The sequence below is a fragment of the Bombina bombina genome, chromosome 5 (genome assembly GCF_027579735.1).
Source record: "Bombina bombina isolate aBomBom1 chromosome 5, aBomBom1.pri, whole genome shotgun sequence".
Classification (NCBI taxonomy): domain Eukaryota; kingdom Metazoa; phylum Chordata; class Amphibia; order Anura; family Bombinatoridae; genus Bombina; species Bombina bombina.
In genome coordinates, this window is record NC_069503.1 from 508,029,722 (window position 1) to 508,042,568 (window position 12,847).

At 33.2% G+C, this 12,847-nt stretch overlaps 1 protein-coding gene across 1 annotated transcript in view; it reads right to left on the minus strand.

Annotated features, from left to right (window-relative positions):
• Nucleotides 1-1,790: 1,790 nt before the first annotated feature.
• Nucleotides 1,791-12,847, minus strand: part of LOC128661524 (M1-specific T cell receptor beta chain) — a 267,982-nt gene continuing 256,925 nt past the window's right edge. Inside the window, exons 5-7 of the mRNA XM_053715772.1 lie at nt 11,519-11,866; nt 6,879-6,935; nt 1,791-1,945 (exon numbers count right to left, since the gene is read on the minus strand). Coding sequence (XP_053571747.1) covers nt 1,791-1,945; nt 6,879-6,935; nt 11,519-11,866 — 560 coding nt within the window. The remainder of the gene's footprint in view (nt 1,946-6,878; nt 6,936-11,518; nt 11,867-12,847) is intronic.

Consider the following 12,847-nt stretch of genomic DNA (forward strand, 5'->3'; position numbering starts at 1 on the left):
GACGGGCAGAAGTCTTCATCCAGGCGGCATCTTCTATCTTCATCCATCCGGAGCGGGTCCATCTTCAAGCCAGCCGACGCAGAGCATCCTCTTCTTCAGACGGCTAAACACAGAATGAAGGTTCCTTTAAATGACGTCATCCAAGATGGCGTCCCTTGAATTCTGATTGGCTGATAGGATTCTATCAGCCAATCGGAATTAAGGTAGGAAAAATCCTATTGGCTGATTAGGGGTATGAAAACCTTCATTTTTGCAGACAGATCATACAGTTGTAGGAGCCTTTTCAATTTACTTCTGTCAAATTGATTTTGTTTAGTTGGTATCTTTTCTTAAAAAGCCTACCTAGGTAGGCCCAGAAGCAGCAATATACTACTAGAATGTTGCTGGTGATTGGCAGCAAGGCCCATATTTATCTTCTCTATTGCTCACCAGATGTGTTCAGCTAGCTCCCAGTAGTGCATTGCAGCTCTGGAACTATTTTTTTAAAAAAATGCTGTAACACATTAGCGCAGCTTCGTTGTGCACTCTTATGCAGTGTTCACTCTAAGGCCAGTTCTGTAAGCAGCCCAGCAGTGAAACCGTTAATTAGACCAATTAGCAAACACTACACAATGCAGACTGCAAGGTGTGGTTCCCTTATTTTGTTTCACTGCTTGGCTGCTCACAAAAAAACTAACCTTAGAGGGAACACTGCTCTTATGTCCCTTTAAGGACACAAACCAAATATTTCCAAACATATCAACATAAAGACAATATGTTTTTTTCCAACATTAAAACAAAAATAAGCAAACAAAACAGAATAGCATACTTTATTTGATGATTGATTAATACATTTGGAAATAGATTGATGCAACATTTAAAAAAAAAAAAAAGTATGTTTCATAGTATGCAAAGTGTATGTTATGTTTTTATAGGTTCTAAAAAACAATGACTAAAGAAAGTAACACTTTTAACCAAGTACTATTCCTAAAATTTGTAATACAGAGCATACCGGACCTATAAAAAAAACAAAAAAACCTTACATATAAATCTTTTTGGATTTTACATTTTTTGAAGTGTTAACCTATGAAAAATGTACAGTTAGCCCTCAGAAAGGCATTGTCTCCTACTACTGTGGTCAGCAACCTAAGGTCCTTGCTATTTGTTGCATAAGCAGAAATTTTAAATCACTAGCGGAAAGACAGTGGCAGCCAGGCCTAGTGCAGGAGATCATAAATTAAGTGGCTTTAGGGCTATGTATTGAAACTGAGATTTTTTCCTGGTATTATTATTATTATTGGTTATTTGTAGAGCGCCAACAGATTCCGCAGCGTTATGGGCTAACAGAAGTGTTACAGGGACAGGATTCTGAGGTCTGATAAGGCAGATAAGCTGCAAGACCAGGGACTTGATCTGATATCCTTTGCTTTAATTATAATTATTATTATTATTAACTAAATATTCATTACATTAATTTTCAAAATCTCAATCAAAAAAATTAAAGCTGGCCAACTTTGGCTCAACAGATTGCTGACCCCTGTACTACAACTTTTACAGACAGTCTCTTTCTCTCTCTTTTTGTAAGGTACTATCAATTATAAATGACCTATAATAAAGTATAACATATGTCTTTAAAATTAATACTACATATAATTTCCTATAATAAAAGACAAAAGCATATTTCAAGCATCAGTACTAGATCATGCCATAAAGGTGTGCAGTAGAAAACAAATATTTAAAGGGATATTAGATATGATATAGTGATAACAATGGTAGTTGGTATCATGACTCTTCAAGCTAGGGTCAACCCCTTACTCAACATTCATTCTTTTGGAGACACCAAGCCAGTGTCTGCTGCTGACCATAAAGAGCAGCAACATGAGGCTGTACATAGCGCTCTTCACCAGCAGGAGGGTGTAAGCGAGAGAGGCTGCTCTGTAGCTTCTTTGGTTTAAGTACACAACACCTGTGCAAACAAAAAAAAAGAAACTGTTAATATGAAAATGATAGTTTTGGTTAATCTAATTTATAATTTAACATAATACGTTTTAGATTTTATTACTCAACCCCTGATTGATATAAGAAAACGTCTTTTTCTGAGAGAACTAACAAACTTCTATATATAGACACATACTGGGGTGGAAAAATATTACTAGTCCACTCAATGTTAATAATAGGAAAATGCCTTAAAGGGACATGAAACCCAAATTTTTTCTTTCTTGATTTAGAAAGAGCATGGGATTTTAAACAACTTTCTAGTTTACTTCTATTATCTAATTTGCTTCATTCTCTGGATATTCTTTGCTAAAAAGCATATCCAGATAGGCTCAGTAGCTGCTGATTGGTGGCTGCACATAGATGCCTCGTGTGATTGGCTCACCCATGTGCATTGATATTTCTTCAACAAAGGATATCTAAAAAAATAACCAAATTAGATAATAGAAGTAAAATGGAATGTTGTTTAAAATTGTATTGTCTCCCTGAAATATGAAAGAAAATTTTTGGGTTTAGTGTCCCTTTAATAATTTCTTGTCCACTTTTTTTTCTTTTCACTAGTTCAAATCAATACTAGTGGACTAGTGAAAATTTCCAGCACTGTAATATGTATTGTAAAAATGTCTCCAATACACATAATTGTTATACTGTTAGAAAGTTATTACATTTTTCTTTATATTCAAGAACTTATTTATCTTTAATCCTCAGAATTCCACATCTGTACATTTCCGAGAATCCCTGCCATTGTTACGCATTATGCAAATATCAGATTCTCTGTATATATGTTTAAAATGAACATCACTTTTTCTATCATTATATTGTTAATAAAAAATACATATATGTGTATATGTATTTGTATGTATACGGTGTTTGTGTATTTATATTTAATATATATATATATACACACATACATAAATATTTAATCATATGGTTTAAGCATTCTAAGCACATCAAAATTGATGAGAGTTTTCTATGTAAACATATTCCAATCTTCCAATCAAAAACTCAGTCTCTTCAAATGAGTTTGATTCTTTATTCATATGAGACAAACAAAACCAACATTTCGTCCATCACCTGGGCCTTTGTCAAGGTATATATATATATATATATATATATATATATATATATAATATAATATAGGGGACCTCTGTTATTTTAACTGCTCACCTGTTGTATTTAAAAATGTACCTATCTTATATTGTTACCGTAATTGTTCTCTATCGCCTGGGGTAACTTCTTAAGGGAAGGGAGTTGTTTGTTCACTCAGCACTCAGTGTGTGCAGATAATACCAGCATTACTTTAATCTTGCTTACTTAATATACGCCTTTATATTTAGGCAGCTGATTTAATTTATATATACTTTTTTTTTTTCAAATATCTTTATTGATTCCAGCAACAGAAAGAACATAAAAAGTAAATATATGTCGAATTGTATTTCATTATGCCATGCAAGGCCATCATACATATAGAAAAACAGAAATACAAATAATGACAATAATGAATAATATCAAGCAAACATACAAAGAAACAAGTGAATACTAATACCTGACTTTTTAGCATCTAGTCAATTATATCGCTGGAAATTTTATAAATATTTAAACCACTAATGAGGAGGGGAAAAAAGAAAAAGAGAGAGAAAAAAAAAAAAAAAAAAAAAAAAAAAAAAGGGGAAAAGAAGAAAAAAATTCTCTATTCTATACACCTCTCTCCCCCGCCCGCCCACCCACCCCCCACCTCCCCTACTAACCCCACCTCTTCTCTTTCTTTACTTATTATTTCACAATTACTATTTCATAGTGTTATCTCCCGGGGACCCGATATCCATGTTGACGGGAATACTTCTAATATAACCAATTCCAAAAAAGCTATAGAGTTTAAGAAGGGTTGTAAAATACGTCTTTGAATCTGTAATGGGTAAGAAATAATTAATGGAGACCAATCCAGAAGAAAAGCCCTGACCTTACGTTCAGCTGTGAATTTAGTATGAAAGGATTCAAATAAAATTTGGAACTGGATTTCTTTCAAGAACCCTGTGATTCTAGGAGCTGTATGATCTTTCCAGCCTTTAGTGATTAACTGTCTCGCAATTATAATAATTGTGTTCAATATCTTTATCGCCCTCTTAGGGCGTAACTCAGCATTAGTTAGAAAAACTACCTCATCAGCCGTGAATGGTGCCATATCTCTATAGATTTTACTATACCAGAATCTTATCTTTTGCCAATATTGTTGAATCTTTGGACAAGACCAAAACATATGAAAAATATCCGCCCTATCCAAGGAACATCTTGGGCAAGCATAATTCTGAGAAGGATAAAATCTGGCCATTTTATCTGGGGAGAGATAATAATTATTGACTAGTTTTAAATGCGCTTCTTTCCATGATATAGAAACTTGTAATTTTTCTAACTCTGTGAAGCTTCGCTCAATCCTGTTCTCCCCTAGTTCTGGCAAATATTTCTTCCAGAAGTTATATAGATTATCTACACCTAATTCACCCTGTCTAGCCAGGAGGATATCATAGATCAGTGATATCGAAGACTGACCCAGAGAGAATTGCCGGATAATATTTTTAATGTCTATCCAATCTCTTAGAAATTCCACATTCCATTTTTGTGTGAATATGTAGTGCCTTAGTTGAAAATAAGCAAATAAATTCGAACAGTGTAGATTAAACCTTTGAAATAATAATTCTGAGGGTAATAACTGATTATCATCAAATAACTGATAAACATAAATCAGTAATTTATATATACTTATTCTACAGTACATACGGAAGCTTTATTAGTAAAACATGCTCCCTACTCCTAGTATCCCAGCAATGATACATTACCTCTTTTACTATAACATTTAGGGTTACAGTATAATTTTTAGATTGAATTACACAGGTGTAGTGTTTTTAAACTGTGTGTGAGAGCAGCAAGAAGCGTCTTACTCTTTGCTGTCTTTTAAACTAACATAATAAAGGTTATTTTTTACAATTTTAATGCAAACATTTTTTTCCTTATATTGTGCAAGTATATTTTTTTGGAGTATACTCACAACTTTTGTGAGTTTTCCTTATTTTGCTTTATATGTATGTGTATATATATATATATATATATATATATATATATATATACACACAGTATCTCACAAAAGTGAGTACACCCCTCACATTTTTGAAAATATTTTATTATATCTTTTCATGTGACAACACTGAAGGAATGACACTTTGCTACAATGTAAAGTAGTGAGTGTACAGCCTGTATAACAGTGTACATTTGCTATTCCCTCAAAATAACTCAACACACAGCCATTAATGTCTAAACCATTGGCAACAAAAGTGAGTACACCCCTAAGTGGAAATGTTAAAATTGGGCCCAATTAGCCATTTTCCCTCCTCTGTGTCATGTGACTCATTAGTTTTACAAGGTCTCAGGTTTGAATGGGGAGCCGGTGTGTTAAATTTGGTGTTATCATTCTCACACTCTTTCATACTGATCACCGGAAGTTCAACATGGAACCTCATGGTAAAGAACTCTTTGAGGATATGAAAAAAGAATTGTTGCTCTACATAAAGATGGCCTAGGCTATGAGAAGACCCTGAAACTGAGCTGTAGCACGGTGAGCAAGACCATACAGCAGTTTCACAGGACAGGTTCCACTCAGAACAGGCCTCGCCATGGTCGACCAAAAAAGTTGAGTGCACGTGCTCAGCGTCATATCCAAAGGTTGTCTTTGGGAAATAGACGTATGAGTGCTGCCAGCATTGCTGTAGAGGTTGAAGGGGTGGGGGGTCAGCCTGTCAGTACTCAGCCCTGATGCTGCTCACGGCATGAAATTGGTCTGCATGGCTGTCATCCCAAAAGGAAGCCTCTTCTAAAGATTATGCACAAGAAAGCCTTCAAACAGTTTGATGAAGAAAAGCAGACTAAGGACATGGATTACTGGAACCATGTCCTGTGGTCAGATGAGACCAAGATAAACTTATTTGGTTCAGATGGTGTCAAGCGTGTGTGGCGGCAACCAGGTGACGAGTACAAAGACAAGTGTGTCTTGCCTACAGTCAAGCATGGTGGTGGGAATGTCATGGTCTGGGCCTGCATGAGTGCTGCCGGCACTGGGGAGCTACAGTTTATTGAGGGAACCATGAATGCCAACATATACTGTGACATACTGAAGCAGAGCATGATCCCCTCCCTTTGGAGACTGGGCCGCAGGGCATCCAAGACGACCACTGCCTTGCTAAAGAAGCTGAGGGTAAAGGTGATGGACTGGCCAAGCATGTCTCCAGACCTAAACCCTATTGAGCATCTGTGGGGCATCCTCAAACGGAAGGTGGCAGAGCGCAAGGTCTCTAACATCCATCAGCTCTGTGATGTTGTTATGGAGGAGTGGAAGAGGACTCCAGTGGCAACCTGTGAAGCTCTGGTGAACTCCATGCCCAAGAGGGTTAAGACAGTGCTGGAAAATAATGGTGGCCACACAAAATATTGACACTTTGGGCCCAATTTGGACATTTCCACTTAGTGATGTACTCACTTTTGTTGTCAATGGTTTAGACATTAATGGCTGTGTGTTGAGTTATTTTTAGGGGATAGCAAATTTACACCATTATACAGGCTGTACACTCACTACTTTACATTGTAGTAATGTGTCATTTCTTCAGTGTTGTCACATGAAAAGATATAATAAACTATTTACAAAAATGTGAGGGGTGTACTCACTTTTGTGAGATACTGTGTATATATATATATATATATATATATATATATTACACATACATTTACACACACACACACACACATTAAATGACATTATGTGCAAGTACTTTCTTACAAGGACATTGCATCTTGCAGACCTTGCAAAACATTTATGACCATATTCCAGTAAAATCATAAAGGAGAGTAAAAATACATACCTGTAGCATTGTTATCACATGTTTTATTCTCAATCACAGTCTTCTCACTTGTTTCTACTACAAAAAAAAAAAGAAATTTGATCAAACTAAATATGGAAAGTAGTGGTTTGATTTTTAAATTTTAAATTAACCCAAAATATTAAAAATCTATTATGGCTTTTGATTGATTTTGCAAGACATTTACTCTATCTTAAATTGTGGGCACTCTTAATCTTAATAACCCATGTGTAACAGGACCTCAGTAGTAAAGGAAACCTAGGTTACAACATGGTGGTACTTATTGCTTTATGGACACTAAAGCATTACACTTATGTTTTCAAAATATAAAAAAACAAGAAATATAAAAAATAAAATACATCTTCATATTATTCTCAGGATAATCTTTGAAAATATCAATCTGTCTAGCATTTATTTAGTGTACTGTTGAATGTTTATGTAAAGCTCTGCATTTGTGATTATAAAATTACCAATAATAATAATAGTAATATAAATATAAATAATAATAATAATAATATTAATAATTAATTCTAAAAAATTTTTTTAATAATAATAATAATAATAATAATAATAATCTTAGATAATTGACTATGTGGGGAAAAAACATTAATTCAGGCAATGATAATAATCTAAGAAACAATAGTCCAAAATATTTTCATTTCACATTGGCCCCATTTATTCTGATTCTATAATGACCCCCCCCCCCCCCCCCAAAAAAAGAAAAGGTTTATTTTTAATTATTATTTTATATATATATATATATATATATATATATATATATATATATTTATTTATTTATTTATTTATTTTTCATATGTTTAGCCAATCATAGAGCATGTATGAGAAACTGATTTTCCCTAAACGAAACACCCATGGTTTGAATGGTATGGAATACAAAAAAGGAAACAAAGTTGAACACAAAAGTTTATTGGAACAAGGGCTTAAAACAAATTCTGAATATATGCCAAAATTGTAGTAAATATAGGGATGACTTTCAGTTTGACATTTCAGCTTTTCATATTAATTGAATTCTTTAGAACTATGGGAAATATTTGATAACCTTTAAATAGATATAGGGTACAATCAGCAGTGCTTTGAAATTGTTATTGTATGTAACTAACATAAACAATATAAATATTTATGTGTGTTTTTGTGAACTTTTATTGAAATATTAAAGGGATAGTAAAATCAAAATTAAACTTCATGATTCAGACACAGCATGCAATTTTCAATTACTTTCCAATTTACTTCTATTATCAAATTTGCTTTGGTCTCCCAGTATCCTTTGATGTAGAGTAGGAGCAGCAATGCACTATAGGAACTTAATGAATTCATCTGGTGAGCCACTGTCAAGAGAAATATGGGTGCAGGCACCAATCACAAGCTAGCTCCCAGCATTGCATTGCTGCTCCTGAGCCTAAATTACATTTTGGTTTTGCTGTCTTTTTAACATTTGTTATTGTATGTAAAAAAACATCAACATTTCCTGACTACAAACTTACTACTAACTACTAACAGAGTTATGTAACAGACACAATTAATTATCCTTTTATAAGAGAAATATGTAGATTATCCAATTAAATTGTTTCAACTGTGCAAGTCAAGTTTCTCAAGATTCAATAACTGCTCTAAATTATATGGCATTTGTTAATGTAGACCTAGATTACTAGTTGAGTGCAAACTTATCAGTGGTACTGTGCGCTAACACTGCTCAAGTTAAATTAATTGTGCTTTATTTTTGTGCTCATATTACAAAAAAATGTGTTAGCGATCTAGCAAATCCCTTTAGATCACTGGGAAAACATTTTTTCATTAATAAACTTTCATTTTACAATGTATATATATATATATAAAGAAAAGTAAAATATTTTATTTTAAAGGGACAGTCTAGTCAAAATTAAACTTTCATTATTCAGATAGGACATGTAATTTTAAACAGCTTTCCAATTTACTTTTATTATCAAATGTGCTTGGTTCTCTTGGTATTCTTTGTTGAAAGCTAAACCTAGGTAGGCTCATATGCTTGAAGGCTGCCCTTTATCTGAATGCTTTTTAATTTGATTTTCACAACAGGAGACTGCTAGTTCATGTGGGCCATATAGACAACATTGTGCTCATGCCTAAGGAGTTTTTTAAGAGTCAGCACAACACAGCACTAATTGGCTATAATGCAAGTCAATAGAAAATAAATAAAAAGTAATCTGATCAGGGGACTGTCAGAAGATGCTTAGATACAAGGTAATCACAAAGGTAAAAAATATATTAAAGGAATAGTCTAGTCAAAATTTTAAATTTAATATAATAAACTTTTGTGATTCAGATAGAGCATGCAATTTTAAGCAACTTTCTAATTTATTACTATTTTAAAATTTTCTTTGTTCTCTTGCTATCTTTATTTGAAAAAGCAAGAGTGTAAGCTTAGGAGCCGGACCATTTTTGGTTCAGCACTTGGGTAGCTAAATATAGTCACCAATTAGCAAATGCTAGCCAGGTGCTTAACCAAAAATGGGCCGGCTCCTAAGCTTACATTCTTGCTTTTTAAAATAGAGATATAAAGAATCATGAAAGTTTAATTTTGACTATCCGTTTAATATAACTGTGTTGGTTATAGAAAACTGGGGAATGGGTAATAAAGCGATTATCTATCTTTTAAAACAAAAACAATTCTGGTGTAGACTGTCCCTTTAATATATTATACATGTGTTTTGTTATGCATATATTCAAGCATAATACCAGATTTTGAGCTATTCTTAGTTCAGAGTCACAATATGGATAGCGCACCCTGCAATATCGATTTCGCTCTACTTGTAATTTAGGCCTTACTTTTTTTTTATTTAATAGATAAGGGAAACTAAAATTAAGGAAAGAACACAATTTTGTATTAGTTTTTTAGTTAGATTAGTTAGACAGGTCAAATTTCAACTTTTTTGACAGAGCATGTAATTTTAAACAAATTCCTAATTTACTTCTATTATCAGATTTGCTTTGTACTCTTAGTATTCTTTGGTTGAAGAGTAAACCTAGGCAGGCCGATAGGAGTGTGCATGTGTTTTTACCATCCAAAATAATAATAAAAACAAAATTGTGCACATCCCCACACACATACACAGATATGCAACATAAATAGAGATATATTTTCTCTCTGGAGCAACATATTTCATGGATTTAACCTAATGAAGATAATTAATTAATGATGAGAGATAACAGTGAATAGAAAATTACTACTATTTTTCAATTTTGAATAACAGCATATGGAGCCGAATTATCACGCTCCAAATGGAGCTTCATGCCCCTGTTTCCGTGCGAGCCTTCAGGCTTGCCGGAAACAGCGGTTATGAAGCAGCGGTTTAAAGACCGTTGCTCCATAACTTGTCCTCCTGCTGTGAGGCTGCGGACATCAATCTGCCCGATCCTATACGATTGGGCTGATTGACACCTCCTGCTAGCGGCCGTTTGGCCGTGAATCTGCAGGGGGCAGCATTGCACAAGCAGTTCACAAGAACTGCTTGTGCAATGATAAATGTCGACAGTGCATGCTGTCTGCATTTATCGATATGCGGCGGACATGATCCGCTACATCGTATCATGTCCACTCGCACTTTCAGAAATCGGCCCCTATGTATTAACATGCATAGAACCTACTGAAATTAAAGTTACCAGCATTTATCACTTGTTATTTATTTAGTACATACTGCATATGTACCAAACGTACTGCATATATTGTCGTAAAATATTTTTAGTGTCTATGTATTTTCTGTGAACATTTTGTGATATTTGTACAATTACCATGTTGAATTTATTTGCAATTAATTTACTGTAGTTGTAACAGATATCATCTTTAATAATCTGTTTTTTTTTTATCATTATTTACTTATTTAGGTTAAATTTAACAAATTCTATGATTTAATAGGGCCACTAACTAATCTAACAGTGCATTGTTGTTGTTTTTTTTTGCCTGAATGTTAGAGAAAAAGTAACTTTCAAATGCTGATTCTTATAAACTTATGTGACCCAATATATACTTATGAGAATCAACAGTTAAATACACATTTTGAGTGCTTTCTTTTGTAGCACTATCAAAAAGTCTAATAATGATAAAAATGCTTTTCAAACATTCCAATATTCCTTTAGAACAAATGCCTTACATATAATACATACATATTGGTTCACCATTGCAACTAAATGCAAAATTAAATATACATGAATATAACAATTTAAATATCATGATTCAGATAGAAGAGAATTGGATTTTTTTTTCATTGTAGGCTGTATTATCAGACTAACCTTTTTAACTTGGTCTCCTATGTTGAAACTTATTTTTACATACTCAGAAGTGTGCACTTTCCTTAGGCACTATGTTATACATATGGTATACAAGACATGCACGCTTCTGAGCATACCTCAGTTTACACTCATGGAAAGGATACCAAAAGAAAGAGGTCAATTTGATAACCAAAGTAAATTAGACAGTTTTTTTTTATTGTATGCTCTATCTGAATCATGAAACTTTAATTCTGACTTCTGTGACCTTTTGAGGTTTTTAGAGTGAACTGTGACCATATACTGACCAAGCTGATATCCAATCTAATAAATTAAAACATCTAGGTATGGTGACCTAATGTTGCTAATACAAACAAACTCACCTTTATCAATAGGTTGATTTCTCTTTTTCACTATGGACACTTCTTTCCAGTGCTCAGAAGCAGTTACACCTTCATGTTTAAACTTGCATGTGAACTTCTTGCCTAGGTCAGATTTCAGCACTGTGATCCAACTTCTTGTGGAATATAACTGGGTCTTGTTGTCCAATTTGATGTCGTCTTGTTGTGAAGCCAGCTTGTTATTATTTCCTTCTTTGTACCATTCAACTTTGATTACATCAGGAAAAAAATTCTCTAAGAGGCAAAGATATACCCCCTTGCCTTTCTTCTCAATATCTTCCACAGATGGGCTCAAAATTTTTGGAGTATCAGGTTCTTTGACTTTTTTACCTATGGAAAAAAAATATTTTAAATAAATCATGAATACTTCTATTTTATTTTAAAGTAATTTTTATTTTATTTTAAATATTTGCATTTGACCTTCAGACTCATCTGCAGTTATTATAGCCATTTGGATATGCATTTATTTGTTTATACTTATCTAAAGAGGGCAACACAGAAAATTCATATAATCTTACATAAAAGTTTGTGCTACAGAATAAAATATTCAAACAAATACATAAGAAATATCAAAGTCCTTTGGAATAACAGAAGTACTAACAATATGTTGTACAATTGCTTCAGTAACAATGGAAAATAATTTTGCAACTCTTCTGATTTTCTAATCTCCCTCTCTAAACTAGCATTAAAAACAAATTTAAATCCACTCTAAAATGATAAATGAAGCATCATAAAAAAGAAAATTGCAGTGCATATTCGTTCTCTCTCTCTCTCTCTCTCTCTCTCTCTCTCTCTCTCTCTCTCTCTCTCTCTCTATATATATATATATATATATATATATATATATATCTGCAGTATATAATTTTCTTTTGGCTAATTATGCTTTTTCTGCTCCTGCCATACGTATTGAACAGAAAACAGCAGAGAAGCTTTGGTATGCTCATATTAGTATATGTTAGCCTGTTATGGATACAAGAAGTCACTTAAATTTAAAATGTAACTTTTATTATTCCAAGGCTAAAAACATGAATCACTTTTTGACGCGTTTCACTGAAAGCTTTTTCAAAGAAAGCTGTCTTGTATGCAAAAGCAGTCTGTATTTAAATACACATACAATTATTTTTTTCTGAGCTTTCATATAGGACAATTAATACTACACAAAATTTCTTGCTTTTTCTCATTTAAATGTGAACCTAAACACTGGTATTAACCATATTTTTTACTTTGAATGTTGTCAAATTAGCAAAAAAAATTAAACAAAATGGTTGAACATTAAAGTTACAATTGAGTTAGCTACTATTCTAAAATCTT